This window comes from Macaca thibetana, chromosome 3 (genome assembly GCF_024542745.1).
Source record: "Macaca thibetana thibetana isolate TM-01 chromosome 3, ASM2454274v1, whole genome shotgun sequence".
Classification (NCBI taxonomy): domain Eukaryota; kingdom Metazoa; phylum Chordata; class Mammalia; order Primates; family Cercopithecidae; genus Macaca; species Macaca thibetana.
Genome location: NC_065580.1, coordinates 114,236,764 through 114,253,969, shown reverse-complemented (window position 1 = coordinate 114,253,969; position 17,206 = coordinate 114,236,764). Strand labels below are relative to the sequence as shown.

The following is a 17,206-nucleotide window of genomic DNA, read 5'->3' as shown; positions in this document are numbered from 1 at the left end:
TGGGAAGGCCAGGCTGATTTACCTAGGGGTTCAAGGTCCTGCAGCATTCCTTTCCCACTTGTCAGGAAAGGGTGGGGCAGAGCCTCCTGGACGCAATGTTGAGGGTGGCTGAACCTGTGTGGGGCTGTCCTGAACGAAGCTTTTTTTTTTTTCCAAAAAGTGGTGCATTTGGTGTCCAAGTACACTGCTTTGTAGACATGGGTCAGAGGTGGACATAATGCTGCACTGGTGTTTCTGTGAGAGTCAGTAGGGCTTAAACTGTGTCCCTGTGGTTGGTGACATTTGATATTTGCGGTTCTGATTATTTGTGTGACCCCCATGAGTCCGCAGTCTGTAATCTATAATTTTCTGAGGGGTATCCATTGCAAAAGCTGAGGTCTCAAAACCTTTAGTATACAAGTCATGCACCACATAATGACAACGGAGGACCACATTATATGACAGTGGTCCTGTGCACAAATACTTATCATTGTATTAGTTGCCTACAGTATTCGTACTGTAACATGCAGTACAGGTTTGTAGCTTAAGAACAACAAGCTGTACCATATAGCCTAGGTGCGTAGTACACCTTACCATGTAGGTTTGTGTAAGTTTATCCTATGATGCTCACACAAGGACCCAATTGCCAAAGATGTATTTCTCAGAATGTATCCCTGTTGTTAAGTGACTCATGACTGGTGCTTTATTTCATTTTGTGGGGAATCTATGCACATATTATGTACATTGGCAGACATAGCTCCTAAGTGTCCGCTTCTACAGGCTTCCCTGGTAGATCAGAGTCTAGCTAGGAAGACAGTGCTTCCTGAGACCCTCAGGGCTGTCTCAGACAGCTAGCAAACATTAAAGCTACTGCACTAGGTGTCTTAGGGAGCAAGTCCACAGATAAAGGGCAGGGATGGGAAGGGAGTGGTGATCCGGACTGGGGTAGTCATAGAGGAGTCTCCAAATTGATGTTTTTATTAAGTGACAGTCTCCATGAGTTGGGAAGGAAAGAAAAAACTCTGACCGTTTTTGAGGACCTTATGAATATGCCAGGCATTGTGCTAAATAAAAGAAATGGCAATAATGATGGCATCAAAGGAAAAGATGTATTTGAGAAATGCCCCATGGCCCAGTGTGTTTGGAGCTAAGTGGAGACAAGTCCAGAGGATGAGACTGGGACCAGACGATGGGACCTGGTCCCATTTGTATATTCACTGCCCACCACTCGCTGAAGGTAAATGACACTATTTGCATTGGTGGAGCTCTCAGAGAATCTACATGACAGCAGTATAGAGATGGCAGAGAGGGCAGAAGACGTGGAGCAGCTCATGCTACCATCTCCCCTCTCTTGAACAGGCCTCACTCAACAGCTCATCTCTTGTCTTTGCCCCTTGCTTCGCTATCTCACAACTGCCCAGATCTTCCTTGTCTGTCAGCTACTCTGCCTGCTCTTTCACTGTTGGGGTTTCCTTGGGCTCTATAATCAATCTCTGCTAGTCCTAACACATGTTCTCTGCATAGTCACATCTGTTTTAGTGGCTTTAACTGTTGTCTGAATCAGAGGTTCTTAACCTAGGCTCCATGATTCATGGATGGGCTTCTGGGGGTCCGTTTGTTCTCTGAAATTGTATGCAGCATTGGGAGTGGTGTGTAGTTTTCCCGGGAGCAAGGTCTGTAGCTTTCAACAGATTTTCAAAGGGGCTTTTATCCTTAACAGTGTTATAGCTATTCATCCTGAATTTCCAGATTTTCATTTCCAACTACAGTAGATACAGCTCCTCAAGTTTCTTTAATCCGGGTTGCCTATGCAAAGTCTCTATTTTTCAGATTGTTATTGATGGATAATTTGAAAAACAAAAAATAAAGATCAAGTGTAATCGGCTTTACATAGACCACCAATCTTAAAATCTTAAAAAGATTTTAAATAGTCACTTATTCTTATCAGAGAGACAGCTTTACAGAAACAACTAGCGTCCCTCCTCCCTCCCATCTGAGTTTGGGGGGGTACCCTGACAGATGTTTTCCTTTGCATTTGCATACTAAGTTTGTTCCTTGCTCTGTTTTTACGTAAATGCTATCATACTGTTCTGCAGCTTGCTTTATTTGCCCAACAATATGCCTTGAAATTCTTTCCATGCCTGAACAAGGGACAGATCCACATACATTTGTTTTTTGTTTTTGATTTATTTACATTTTCTCTCTCTCTCTCTCTCTCTCTCTCTCTTTTTAAATAGCGATGGGTGTCTCATTATGTTGCCTGTGTTGATCTTGAACTCCTGGGCTCAAGCCGTCCTCCTGTTTCGGCCTCCCAAATTGCTGGAATTGCAAGCACATTACACAGTGCCCAGTCTACCTACATTTTGACAGACATATAATATTCCATGGCATGGTTACATTATTCAGTTAAGGATGTTCCTGGTTTTCTCTAAGATAATCTGTGTCTCACTCTGGACATATAGAGTACATGCAAAGACTTGGACTGCATGAGCGGAGGGCCTGCTTTTGTTTTTTGTTCTTCCTGCCTGTTGTAACTTGTTGCTGCCAAATGATCCTCTTAAATGATTGTACCACCTTCCCTGCCACCACCAGATTTTGAGGATTCTCTGTACCTCCCAACACATGATGACATCATACATGAAAAGTTTTGCCTGTCTGATGGAATAATTGAGTCAAGAAATAGGATGCTAATGGCATCTTCACTTACGCGGTCTTTAAAGACAGAAACTTCATGCCTGACCCCTGTATTCCCTTAGAAAGATTCAGTTCTTTTCTTTGATCCAGTGGGTAACAGCAAGTGAGTAACAGTTGATCTCCATAAGTAAACTCTCACTCCTCAGCTTTTTGTTTTAGGAAATATAGTCCCTGTCTGGCCAGGAGAAATGGAGTTAGACCTGCCCTAGAAGGCAGGAGCTCGGGCAGAGAATGGGTGGAAGGACCTGTGGGTTCTGAGTGGCGGTATGGAGAATGCTTGGCTGTATAGAGGTGGGACTCATGGTAGTAGATGAGGTGACTGATTGAAACCCAGGAATGTGTAACTAATTGGGGTAGAGGAGAAGCCATTACTGGATGACAAACCCAAGGCCAGTTGTTCCCATGTGGACTGAGTCCTTACCTGAGGAGGGAGGGCACACACACCTTGGCCTTTTCCTGCCCTTCTTCTTCCCCCTTCCTCCTCCCTCTCCACCATCCTCTCCTCCCTCTTCCCTTCCCCGCCTCCTTCTTCCCCTCCTCCCTTCTCTTTTCCTTCTCCGTTCCTCCCCTCCACTCTTCTTTCCTCTCCCCCACTCCTGTCTCCTCCCCTGTGACCTCCTCAGGTCCTTTCCCCAGCCCACTGTTCCTTTACACATTCAGCTGGAGACCTCATCCATCCTCCTGGCTGCTCCTCTCAGGAACATCTCGGCCCCTGGGAATTCTCAAGGACTCATCTACCTTGGTAGCTGAAAGCACCTCCATTAACATCCATTGGCTGTCAAAAGTACCTGACTTTACTTTTAACCTTTTGTCTTTGCTGTCCAGGAAGGTTCTCTCCCACCACTGTCATTTTGTGGGAAGGAAAGGGCTCAGCTTTCCCATTGGAGGCCCGGCCTGGTCTGAATGGGCCAGGCCACAGCCCCAGAATTCACAGGCCTTCTACACTGGGTGAAAGATGGGTCCTCTGGCCACACTGGGGGAAGGGGAAAGGGGGCCCCGTAAACCACACTTTGAAGAGGAAGCATTAAAGAACTCAAACAAGATGTATCTTTGCTCTTGGGAGAAGTCCAGCAGGACCCTTATCTTGCTCAGTAGCTGCTGAGACTTCTACAGAAGGGACCTAGCTTTGCCAGTAGGACTGAGACTTTGTATTGGCTCTCTGCTCATGGATGTGGGACTGCCCAAAAAGCCAGCAGCCACTCAGAATGTTCCCTACACTGGACGTATGGGAGAACTAGCAGGGGTAGAAAAGGCCAGAAGTGTCCCTGGTTCTTTAGGACAGCTCTCGAAACTTCACTCACCTGCCCATGGGTGGCAGAGTACACCAGGACTTCATGGGATGCAACAGCCATGCCATTGACCTCTCCGTGGGGATGGACTGAAGGACCCACCTCAGCTCAGGGCAGGGCTTCTCACCCAGAACCATGAGTGGCAGGGACTTTCCAGTCCTAGGGAATGTTCTTTTAAATTTAGATCCTGCCCACCTCCAACAAGTGTGTTGTCAGGGCCTATTCTAAATGCTGTTACATATATTAAGTTATTTAATCTTCACAGCAACCTATTCAATAAGTACTGTTATTTCTATTATAGAGAGGAGGGCTCCTAGGCCTGGCTAAGCAGTTTAAGATAAAATGCAAAATGACCCAATTCAGGATGATTATAGTTGGTTTAAATTTGGTTGCTGAGGCACAAACAAAAGTGTTGGATTCTGTAGTTTTTGTTGTGATCACAGAGCACATGCGGTATCTTCCAGAACCCTTTGATAAAGCTGAAGTAAGGATGGAAGGATGGGCTCACATGGCCCACATGAGTTAGAAGCTGTGTTGACAGAGTAGACAATACCTTCAATTATGGCTTAACAAAAAATGCCTGAAAATGGAATAACTTAGAAGGAGCTCTTCCTTTAAAGGATTCAATGCCGGGTGCAGTGGCTTATGCCTGTAATCCCAGCACTTTGGGAGGCTGAGGCAGAAGATGGCTTGAGCCCAGGAATTTGAGGCAGCAGTGAGCCATAATCACACCACTGCACTAAAGCCTGGGCAACACAATGAGACACTGTCTCCCTGTCTTTAAAATAAAGAGAGACCTACCTGTATGCTAGGAGCATCCTTCTCACTGTAGGTCAGATGTGGTTGTTCTGTTTTAAATTCGCTGAATTGTGACTTTCTTCTTTTCTTTTTCTTTTTTTTTTTTTTTTTTGAGGCAGGGTCTCACTCTGTCTCCCAGGCTGGAGTGCAGTGGTGCGATCTCGGCTCACTGCAACCTCCGCCTCCCGGATTCAAGTGATTCTCCTGCGTCAGCCTCCTGAGTAGCTGGGATTACAGGTGCGCACCACCACACCTGGCTAATTTTTGTATTTTTAGTAGAGATGGGGTTTCACCATGTTGCCCGGGTTGGTCTCGAGCGCCTGACCTCAGGTGATCCGCCTGCCTTGGCCTCCCCAAAGTGCTGGAATTACAGGCATGAGCCACTGCGCCCAGCTGACTTTTTTTTTTTCTTTCTTTCTTTTTGAGAGAGAGTTTTGCTCAGTTCCCCAGGCTGGAGTGCAATGGCACCAACATGACTCGCTGCAGCCTCAATCTGCTGCGCTCAAGTATTCCTCCTGCGTCAGCCTCCTGAGTAGCTGAGACTACAGGCGCATGCCACCACACCTGGTTATTGCGGATTTTAAGAAACTTTTTTGTAGAGACAGGGTCTAGTTATATTGCCCAGGCTGTTCTTGAAATCCTGGGCTCCAGCGATCCTCCCATCAGAGCCTCCCAAAGTGCTGAGATTATAGGTGTGAACCACCACACTTAGCCCATTGTGACTTTTTTAAGTCTCCAATACTTTCTTTTAGGGCATTAAAAACTTAATCTTAGATCCAGTTGGTATTCATTTGGGTGAATGAAGTGGTAGGGACCTACCTTAATTTTTTTTCCAGGTTTTTATGATTGAATAAGTTCCAGATACTCAAAGCCACCTAGATCAGTGATGAAATTTTTGACTGCATTTGGGCCTATTTCTGGGATGTCCTTTTACTGATTTCTCTGTATATTCATGAACAACCTTAAATTATTTTAGACTATTTAATTATTATGTTCTATTATCTGGGAAGTTTTGTCCTTCACTGTTCTTTTTCAAAATTTTCCTGATTGTTATTTCATAAATATTTTTTCACAGAATCAACTGGTTTTGAACCTCAATTTACTTATAGGTTAATTTAGAGACAGTTGACTTTTAAAATTATATTAAAGGCCAGGCATGGTAGCTCATGCTTATAATCCTGGCATTTTGGGGGGCTGAGTAAGATGGATCGCATGATCCTAGGATTTGAGATTGGCCTGAGCAACACAGTGAGATCTCATCTCTAAAAAAATAAAAATAAAAAATTAAGCCTTTCTGTCCAAGACAGAATACACCTTTAAAAATTTTTTCATTTTATATATGTAAATATAAATATTTATGTTTATATTATAAGGCATATATTATAAACATATATTTATATAAATATATAATATATTAATTATAATATGTAATATGTTAAATATATTTATATTATATATAATATATAAACAATATATTTATATATTTGTTTTGTTTATATAATATATTATATATAATATATAATTACATTTATAATATATATTTAATATGTAATATATATTAATTTAATATATAATATAAATATATATAATTATATATAATATATATAATTATAAATATATAAATTATATATATTTACATATTATATATAACTATAATATATAGTGTATTATATATAATATATAGTTAATATAATATATAGTTACATTTGTTTATATATTATATATAAATATATTTATATAAATATATATAGTTTTTGAGATGGAGTCTCACTCTGTTGCTAGGCTGGAGTGCAGTGGTGTAGTCTTGGCTCACTGCAACCTCCACCTCCCGGGTTCAAGCGATTCTCCTGCCTCAGACTCCCAAGTAGCTAGGATTACAGGCGTGCGCCACCAGGCCTGGCTAATTTTCGTACTTTTAGTAGAAACGGGGTTTCAGCACATTGGCCAGGCTGGTCTTGAACTCCTAACTTCAGGTGATTTGCCTGCCTCGGCCTCCCAAGGCCTGGGATTACAGGCATGAGCCACCACACCCAGCCTGTTTTGTTTTTTTTTTCCACTCTTTCCTCTCTGAAAATCCAGAAATAGATTTTTTTTAAATTAAAAAAATTTTAATTTTTTTTTTTTTTTTTTTTTGAGACAGGATCTTCTTGCTCTGTTACCCAGGCTGCAGTGTACTGCAGCCTCAAACTCCTGGGCTCAAGCGATCCACCTCAGCCTCCTGAATAACTGGAAATTAAGGCACATGCTGCCAGACCCAGTTAATTTTTAAATTTTCTGTGGAGTTGGGGTTTCACTGTGTTGCTCAGGCTGGTCTTGAACTTCTGGCTTGGAACTCCTGACTTCAAGTGATACTCTCACCTTGGCCTCCCAAAGTCCTGGGATTATTGGCATAAGCCACTGTGCCCAGCCCTTTTCAGTTCTTCAAGTCTTACTCAGATTCAATATTTTAAAATTCTTCTCATATAGGTGTTGCACATTTATAACATATATTATTTTTCTTGTTGCTACTATAAATCGGAGCTCTCTCCTTCCATATTTCTAACCCATTTGTATAATAGGAAGGCAGTTATTTATTTTAACTTTATATGTCCCCAGCTTACTGAATTCTCTCATTGTTTATGATAGTTTTCAGGTTGATCTCTTGGGTTTTCCAGGTCTACCTGCACCATCATTTCTTTGCATTATGGAGAAAATGCAAGTTGATTCTGTGTTTGTTGTGAGTACACTGTGGTATCAGGTGGAGGTTGTAGAGCATGTATCTTTAGGGAAATTGCTGACAGTAGTCTCTCCTGTACATGGTGAAGGATTGCCTTTCTTAGCTCTCCAAACCCCTTTCAGCTCATGTGCCTGCTTAGCATATCCAAGGGTAGGTAGGGGTCTTGGGCCAGTCTGTCAGTGCCAATTTGCTTACAATCCCCTCAAGTCTTGCTCTACCCACAGACCTCCCTATCTAAGATGGGAGCAACTGATTGAACCCGGAAAACTTGAACTTACTTTGGCTTGTGTCTGTAGACATATTGTCCAGTCTGTTGCAGTCCTTCACAGATGCTTTTGAGAGTCCAGCCACATGCCATTGCTGCTGGTGCTATTGCCCAGGTCTGAGCCTTTGTTGTTGTTGTTGTTTTCGGAATATAAGGCTAGATAATTGAGCTTTTGTTATGTCTTGTCTATTCTCAGCCTGGCAGCCAGTAACATAGACAGGCCTGTCACCCTGCACCCAGGGCCCTTTCATGGCTACCCCATCCTCTAGAATAAGAAAAGCCAGAACCTTTTTTTAAAAAATCTTTTTTATTATTTTTTTTTTTTCTCCTCCTCTTTCTCCCCAAAGCCTTACTCTTTTGTGGCCTGTAAAGTCTTCTCTAGCTTCTCCTGCTGCCTTCCCCTACTCATTGATCACTCTCTTGCTCAAGCCACTTGGGCCTCCCTGTCAGTCCCTGGGTACGTTAGGGCTTTTGCCCTTGCTATGCCTGCAGCTGTCTTCCCCTGGTAGTCATATAGCTCCTGCCTTCACCTCCTTCCAAACCAGTACTAACAGGGCCCTTTTTCCTGCTGACCTGCTCTGCCCTCCCCACCACCATTCTCAGCACACCTGACCTTGGCCTGTGCCTTGTTTTCTCTGTAGCACTTAACATCTTCTAGCACAGCCTTTTTAAAATGTTTTATTTATTTATTTATTTTGAGACCGAGTCTCATTCTGTTGCCCAGGTTGGAGTTCAGTGACAGGATCATGGCTTACTGCAGCCTCAACCTCCTGTACTCAAGTGATCCTCCCACCTCAGCCTCCCAGTAGCTGGGGCTACAAGTCCTAGACTTCTAGTGTTGATTACCAATATCCCCTTGCCTTGTTGAATTGTAAACCAAGAACAGAACCTTTGTGTTCTCATTAATGTATCCTAAATTCCTAGAAAGGTTCCTAGCAATAAATATGTGGATAAATCCAAGAGAATAAATATGTGGATAAATCTACAATAAATAATAATAAGTCCACAATAAATATGTAGATAAATCCAAGAGAACTTTGCTTAAGATGTATGTACGTCTCTTTGGATCCTTGTAACACATCTGAGGTATATGTGTCGGGGTGATCAGCTTCATTTTATAGATTAGCATATGTGTGTTTATAGTGTTTTTTGTTTAGTGTTTGTGCAGTGAGTGTTCCCCTCTCTCTCCAACCTAATGGTAATGTAAGCTCTTGGAGGATTAAGGCTGTGTTTTAAAGCCCTATTTTCCGTTGTATGGGGAACCTTACACAGTACTAACCTTTCTGTCTTCTAGCTTTTTGACACTATAGTATGTAATAAATTGTAGTTAACCATATTCACCCTACAGAATTGCAAAGCACCAGAACTCATTCCTCCTATCCTATCTAGCAGTATTTTGTATCTTTTTTTTTTTTTTTTTTTTTTTTTTTTTTTGAGACAGAGTCTCGCTCTGTCACCTAGGCTGGAGTGCCGTGGTGCAATCTCGCTCCCTGCAATCTCCGCCTCCCGAGTTCAAGCAGTTCTGCCTCGGCCTCCTAAGTAGCTGGGGTTACAGGTGTGTGCCACCATGCCCAGCTAATTTTTGTATTTTTAGCAGAGACGGGGTTTCACCATGTTGGTCAGGCTGGTCTCAAACTCCTGACCTCGTGATCCGCCTGCCTCAGCCTCCCAAAGTGCTGGGATTACAGGTGTGAGCCACCACACCCAGTGTAATTTTGTATCTTAACCAACCTCTCCCTATCCTCCTCTCTCCCATGCATTCCAGTCTCTAATGACCACAATTCTACTCTATACTTTCCTTCACTCAATTTTTTTCTTAGCTCCCACATATGAATGCAATATTTGTCTTTTTGTTCCTGACTTAAGGTTCTCCAGGCTCATCTGTGTTGCCACACAGGATATGATTCCATTCTTTTTTATGGCCAAATAGTGTTTCTGTACATCTATACCACATGCTCTTTATCAGTTTGTATGTTGATAGACAGTTACATTGGTTCCCTATCTTGGCTTTTGTGAATAGTGCTATATTAAACATGGGTGCAGATATTCCTTTGACATACAAATTTCCTTTCCTTTGGACAAATAGTATAGTAGTGGGATTGCTGAATCACATGCTAGATTTTTTTTTAGTTTTTGAGAAACCTCCATAGAGGTTTTCCATAAAGGTTGTACTAACTTACATTCCCACAGTGTATAAGAATTTACTCCACATTCTTACCAGCATTGATTTTGTTTATTTGTTTGTTTGTTTTTTGAGACAGAGTCTTGCCCTGTCATCCAGGCTGGAGTACAGTGCCATGATCTCACCTCACTGCAACCTCTGCCTCCTGGGTTCAAGTGATTCTCATGCCTCAGCCACCTGAGTGGCTGGGACTACAGGTGTGCGCCACCACGCCCAGCTAATTTTTATATTTTTAGTAGAGACAGGGTTTTGCCATGCCAGCAAAGCTGGTCTTGAACTCCTGGACTCGCAATCCACCCACCAGTACTTGGCCTCCGGAAGTACTGAGATTGCAGGGGTTTTTTTATAATAGCCACTCTAACTGGAATATCATATCTTTTTTTATGATTTTGATTTACATTTCCTTGTTGATTAGGGATGTTGAGCATTTTTTTTGTTTATTTCTTGGCCATATATATGTCTTTTGAGAGATGCCTGTTTGATCCTTTGCCTACTTTTTAGTCAAATTATTATTTTTTTGCTATTGAGTTCCTTGTGTATTCTAGATATCAGTCCTTATTAGATGAATAATGTACAAATATTTTCCCCCATTCTACAGGTTGTCTCTTCACTCTGTTGGCTGTTTCCTTTGCTGTGCAGAAGCCTTTTAGTTTGACATAGTCCGTTTGTCTGTGTTTTTTTGTTTAAATTTGAGACAGAGTCTTGCTTACTCAGCCTCAACCTCCTGGCCTCAAGCAGTTTCCCCACCTCAGCCTCTCAAGTAGCTGGGACCACAGGTGTGAGCCACCATGGTTGGCTGAATTTTCCAATTTTTTGTAGAAATGAAGTATTTTTCTGTTGCCTAGGCTTGTTCTCAAACTCCTAGCTCAAGCAATCCTCCTGCCTCAGCCTTCCAAAGTGCCATAATTATAGGCATGAGCCACCAAGCCCAGTCCCAGAGTTCTCATTTTTGATTTCTAGTTTTATTCCCTTGTGATCTGAGAAGACACTTGATATGATTTTGATTTTTTTTTTTTTTTTGAGACGGAGTCTCGCTCTGTTGCCCAGGCTGGAGTTCAGTGGCCGGATCTCAGCTCACTGCAAGCTCCGCCTCCCAGGTTTATGCCATTCTCCTGCCTCAGCCTCCTGAGTACCTGGGACTACAGGCGCCTGCCACCTCGCCTGGCTAGTTTTTTGTATTTTTTAGTAGAGACGGGGTTTCACCGTGTTAGCCAGGGTGGTCTCGATCTCCTGACCTCGTGATCCTCCCGTCTCGGCCTCCCAAAGTGCTGGGATTACAGGCTTGAGCCACCGCGCCCGGCCAATATGATTTTGATTTTTAAAAAATTTGTTGGCCTGGCACAGTGGCTCATGCCTGTAATCACAGCATTTTGGGAGACCGAGACAGGTAGATTGTTTGAGTCCAGGAGTTTGAGACCAGCCTGGGCAACATGGCAAAACCCTCTCTCTTAAAAAAAATAAAAAATTAGCTGGGCATGGTGGCATGCACCTGTAGTTAGTTCCAGCTACTCGGGAGGCTGAGGTGGGAGGGTTGCTTGAGTCCTGGTGGTGGAGGTTGCAGTGAGCTCAGATGGTACTACTGCACATCAGCCTGGGCAACAGAATGACAGTGTCTCAAAAAATTAAAATTTAAAAATTTAGTTGATTTGTTTTGTGGCCACTACATGGGTCTATCCTGGAGAGTGTTCTGTGTGCTGGTGAGAAGAATGTATATTTTGAAGCTTCTGGATGAAATGTTCTGTAAATGTCTGGGTCTATTTGGTCTATAGTACAGTTAAGTCTGATGTTGCTTTGTTGATTTTCTGTCTAGATGATTTGCAATGCTGAAAATGGGTATTGAATTCTCCAGCTATTATTGTATTGGCATTTCTCTCTTTAGCTCTAATATTTATTTTATATATCTGGGTGCTACAGTATTAGATGCATATATATTTACAATTGTTATATCCTCTTGCTGAATTGATCCCTTTATCATTATATAATGACCTTCTTTGTCTTTGTTTTTTCATGTGAAGTCTATTTTGTCTGATATAAGTATCGCTACTCCTGCATACTTTTGGTTTCCATTTGCATGGAATATTTTTTTTTTCGTCCCTTTACTTTCTTTTCTTTTTGTGTGAGATGGAGTCTCACTGTGTCTACCAGGCTGGAGAGCAGTGGTGTGATCTCAGCTTAGTACAACCTTCGCCTCCTGGGTTCAAGCGATTCTCCTGCCTCAGCCTCCCAAGTAGCTGAGATTACAGGAGTGTGCCACCACGCCCAGCTAATTTTCGTATTTTTAGTAGAGATGGGGTTTCACCATGTTGGCCAGGCTGGTCTTGAACTCCTGACCTCAAGTGATCCTCCTACCTTGGCCTCCCAAAGTGCTGGAATTATAGGCATGAGCCACTGCACCCAGCCTTTTTGTCCTTTTACTTTCAGTCTGTATGTGTCTTTATAGGTGAAGTGAGTTTCTTGTAGACAACATAGAGTTGGGTCTCATTTTAATCCATTTAGTTGGAGCACAATGGTACAGTCACTGCCTACAGTACCCTGGATGTCCCAGGCTCAAGCAATCCTCCCACCTCAGCCTCCTGAGTAGCTGGGACTACAGGTGTATGCACCATGCCCAGCTAATTGTTTTATTTTATTTTACTTTAAAAAAATACATATTTTTTTCGAGACAGAATCATGCTCTATCTCCTAGGCTCAAGTGCAACAGTACAGTCTAGTCATGGCTCACTGCAGTCTTGACCTTCCAGGGCTCAGGTGATCCTCTCACCTCAGCCTCCTGAGTAGCTGGGACTACAGGTATCTGCCTGCCACCACACCTGGCTTTTTTATTATTATTTTTGGAGAGACGACATCTTGCTATGTTGTCCAGGCCACTCTCAAACTCCTGGAATGAAGGGATCCTCCCACATTGGCCTCCCAAAGTGCTGGGATTATAGGTATGAACTATCATACTGAGCTTTATTTTTTTTGTAGAGATAGGGGCCTCGTTCACTTGCCCAGGCTGGAATGCCCGGTTTTACTTTCCTGTTTTTTCATGGTGGCAGATACCATTTGTTTGCTTTCAGATATAACATTCCCTTAAACACTTCTTGTAGGGCGAGTCTAGTGGTGATGCATTCCCTTAGTTTTTACTTGTCTGGGAAACACTTTATTTCTCCTTTTCTTCTCCAGGGAGTTTTAATTTTTCCTAAACATGTGGTCACTCTCTAGAGGTGGGATACCCCACCCCATTTTTGGCTTAGATCTTCTTGTGTGTTGAATTGTGCCCCCTAGAAGGAATGTTGAAGTCCTAACCCCCAGTGCGGTGGTCGTGATCTTTTTTGGAGATAGGGTGTGATTTCTAAAAAATTATATGTGATTAGTTAAAATGAGTTCACAGTGGATTAGGGTGGGTTCACATGTAATAAGACTAATATTCTTACAAGAAATGGAAAAGAGACCCAGAGGGAAGAAAGCCACGTGAAGACAGAGGTGGAAGCTAGTGTAGCTGTCAAGCCACACATACACTGTATTAGTTTCCTGTGGTTCCTGTCAAAGGAACCACAAACTGGTGAGTTAAAAAAAAAAAAAAAATTCGGGGCGGTCGCGGTGGCTCACACCTGGAATCCCAGCACTTTGGGAGGCCGAGGTGGGCAGATCATGAGGTCAGGAGTTCAAGACCAGCCTGACCAACATGATGAAACCCTGTCTCTACTAAAAATACAAAAATTAGCCGGGCGTGGTGGCACATGCCTGTAATCCCAGCTACTCAGGAGGCTGAGGCAGAAGAATTGCTTGAACCCGGAGGCATAGGTTGCAGTGAGCCGAGATTGCGCCACTGCACTCCAGCCTGGGAGACAGAGCAAGACTGTCTCAGGAGGAAAGCCACTGCACTCCAGCCTAGGCGACAGAGCAAGACTCCGTCTCAAAAAAAAAAAAAAAAATACAAAAAGTAGCCAGGTGTGGTAGTGAATGCTGTAATCCCAACTACTTGGATGGCTGAGGCATAAGAATCACAAGTATGAAATTATGTTGCAAGAAAGCAGTGGGCAAGTCAGCAAGAAAGGAGCTGACTGTGAGGAGACAAGGGCTTGCTGTGGATTTTATAGGATGGTGCTTGTGCTGTTTTCTGAAGAGAGCTATGTGCAGTACTGATAACGCCAAGGTTGCAGTGAGCTAATTTGCATTTTTCTATCAGCCGAGGGTCTGAAGTTAGCTGAGTGCAGCAAGATTGTGACTTATTTGTGCAGGAGGATTATGTGTCCTGGACCATGAAGAAAGGCAGACTTACAGCTTATGTGCTTTCTCTTTGCTTTCCCTTGGTCCCACCAGCCTGACTCCTTTTCCCTAATTAGGACTCCACATTTAAAAATATATTGTTGATTATAATACAGTGAGTAATTGTACCTGTATTTGTCTAGTGCTCACCTTGTTCAGAATTGTTTTCCTATGCCATCTTGTTTTATGGGCACCATCCAGCAGAGGAACCAGTTTTGTTGCTAGAAATTAGTGATTGATCTAGAACAAAACTTGGATTCTGCCCACATGGTTTGCCCTATCTATTCTGGGCATGGATGGACTGTCCAGGGAGTGCCATATTCTGAGGTAGGTCAACAGAAAAACAAAGGTGTGACTTCCCCTAGTTGATAATTTCTTATGTACTGAACACCCAGGTCTGGTAAATCAGAATCTCCAGGTTTTAGCAAAAAAGCTCCTAAGATCTGCTGGGCAGTTAGAAAAAAAGAAGGAAATGAAAAAGGAAAAATGAGAAGACAAGGAAAGTTAACCCCGCACTGTCTTCTGTGGCTAGACGATCAGCAAGACAGATGGCCTTCACAATGAGCAGTGAACCATCAGCAGACCTGCCGGAAGCAGGATTCAGCCACATGCTGTTTATAGCATGGCTGCCCTGGTGTTGGTCATGGACTTGATTCTTCCTGCCAGACAACAAACCAGCCCGTCCACTGGCTAACTTAGTGAGGAGATGTGGACACCCCGGACCCTGAGGGTGGCGATCAGGTCACCCCTGCCCTGGAGAGCTGTCTGTGTGGGGAAGTGCCCAGAGGAGGGAAGGTGAGCAGCTGCTGCAGGTGGCCCCTAGGCAGTGTCTGACACCACACCCTGGGGGCTTGAGGACCTTGGCTATTTCCTGTGTTCTGACTGTATTCTGAATACAAAGAGAATATTTACCTTTTTAAAATTGTTTCCAGTAATAAAAGTAGAATGCCTTTCAGCATTGTGAAGGATATAGGGAAAGGGTCATGATTCTAAGTTAATAGGGAAGTAGGGTGTGTACAGTAAATATGCTAATTAAGGGCCAGGGTGGGCTCCAGAAGAAGATCAAACTAAAGAGCCATTGGTCATCAGGGAGTAAATTGGGGCATGCAAATGCACTAGTCTTCTACCTGTTAATAGAATGGGCTAGAGCAATGGAAGTAGATTATGAGGAGGAGAGGACAGATTAACATAGGGTACAATTTTCAAACATATGACAGGAAAGCATTTTTATGATACTTTCTTGTATTTTGTGTGTATCTTATTTTTGGAATCAGAAACAAATATATAGTGATATTAGTAATTTTCAAAAACTGCATTGCAGAGAGCTCCCTTACCCCTGAGTAGGGCAGATGGAAGTGCTGTTCTCTGCCCTGGTCCGACTCCGCCTGTTGCACAGACAGGAAACTCAGCAAGGCTTAGAAGCGGGCTGGAGCCCGAGTTGACAGATTGGCTGGTGTTATAATTTTTAAAATTACTGGCTATAGGGTGCAGTGGCTCATTATTTTTTGTTGAGAGGGGGTTTTGCCATGTTGCCCAGGCTAGTCTTGAACTCCTGGGCTCAAGTAATCCTCTTGCTTTGGCCTCCCAAATGCTGGAATTACAGGCACGAGTCACTACGCCCTGCTCTAAAATGATACTATTTTGACTGCAGCATCCCCCTCCACATTTCATGTTGTGATGTGAGCAAGAGAGCCTTCTCTTTCTGCCCATGTATTTATTATCCGTGTGGACTCACTAATTGCTGGTTTTCGATGGTTTTAAATCAGTTACTGTGTTTGTTTGTGCTCACATTGTCCTAGATTTGACCAGGGAGAGTTTCTCAGGCTAGCTCCTGTGACCATCACGTTTTCGAGCATTTCCTTACTTTCTGAAATAAGATGCTCAGGCTCCTCCTGTTCTTTCCTTGCCCCAGCCATCATTCAGGATCTCCAAGGAGTCCATTTTCTTTTAGCATGGAAGGTATTAAAGGGTGCTAGGCATGCCCATTGCCACAACAGTGTCTTTGCTTCTTGGCCCTTTCCGTGGACAGTTAGGAAATAGATGCATGTGTACACTCGTATACACACAGAGATATGTGTGCGCACCTACATCTACACACTTACACGCATATGCACATTGGCATGCATATAGAAATCACAGTTCACATGAGTGCCTCCAGTTCCATTGCGCCTCTGCAAGTTCTGCTGTAACTCTCCATTCTGTTTGTATGTTCTTTCTTGAACAGTTAACTAGCACCCTGGCTCCTGGCAGAATCAATACATTTACTCATTTGCTCATTCCTGTGATACATCTAAAATAGTTTTGTTGTGTTTTTTTTTTTTGAGACGGAGTTTTGTTCTTGTCACCCAGGCTGGAGTGCAGTGGGCGATCTCAGCTTACTGCAACTCTGCCTTCTGGGTTCAAGTGATTCTCCTGCCTTAGCCTCCCGAGTAGCTAGGATTACAGGCACCTGCCACCATGCCTGGCTAATTTTTATATTTTTAGTAGAGACAGGGTTTCACCACGTTGGTCAGGCTGGTCTTGAACTCCTGACCTCAAGTAATCCACCCACCTCGGCCTTCCAAAGTGCTGGAATTGCAGGTGTGAGCCACCACGCGGCCTAAAATAGTTTATTCTTAATTAGACTACACTTATCATAGCTACTTAAAATAATTCAGGATCACCCCTTCCAGACCACAGTGTTAACTTCAGATGAACATTCTTCTAGAGTTCTGTATATATACCTGTAGATAAATATACACAATTTTATTAAATTGTAGTCATACTATGTATACTTTTCTGTAGCCTGACTTTCCCCCGACTAATTAACATAGCATCTTTCCCTAACATCTCATCCAGCATCTTTCTGTCCAGAAGAGAAATCCATAGCGTATTTTGTAATGGCTGCAGAATTCGACCATAATTCCGTTATTGCACTTTGATTTTAAAAGGCATCAGTTTTCGCTATTATATATAAAGCTGGCATCAACATCTTTGTAACTAAATCTTAATTATTTCCTTAGGATAGAAGTGGAATTACTGGGCAAAGGGTA

The 17,206-nt window shown here is 42.9% G+C and overlaps 4 protein-coding genes across 14 annotated transcripts in view; 3 read left to right on the top strand and 1 right to left on the bottom strand.

The window, feature by feature from the left end:
* UBE2D4 (ubiquitin conjugating enzyme E2 D4 (putative)) overlaps window positions 1-17,206 on the bottom strand; it is a 210,591-nt gene that overhangs the window by 45,422 nt on the left and 147,963 nt on the right. The gene's annotated exons all lie outside the window — the stretch shown is intronic.
* LOC126950190 (40S ribosomal protein S17) overlaps window positions 1-17,206 on the top strand; it is a 176,642-nt gene that overhangs the window by 134,769 nt on the left and 24,667 nt on the right. The gene's annotated exons all lie outside the window — the stretch shown is intronic.
* The window catches only part of MRPS24 (mitochondrial ribosomal protein S24), a 60,907-nt gene that overhangs the window by 22,169 nt on the left and 21,532 nt on the right, over window positions 1-17,206 (top strand). The gene's annotated exons all lie outside the window — the stretch shown is intronic.
* Window positions 1-17,206, top strand: part of URGCP (upregulator of cell proliferation) — a 47,481-nt gene that overhangs the window by 18,128 nt on the left and 12,147 nt on the right. For 3 of the 5 annotated variants that reach the window (XM_050783383.1, XM_050783382.1, XM_050783380.1), the window contains one exon: window positions 17,177-17,203. The exons of 1 other annotated variant lie outside the window; for it this stretch is intronic. Coding sequence is in view for 1 of the 4 variants with exons in the window: in XM_050783380.1 (XP_050639337.1) it covers window positions 17,177-17,203 (27 nt within the window). In the remaining 3 variants the exon portion in view is untranslated. The remainder of the gene's footprint in view (window positions 1-17,176; window positions 17,204-17,206) is intronic. One more of the 5 variants, XM_050783384.1, reaches the window with a different exon arrangement.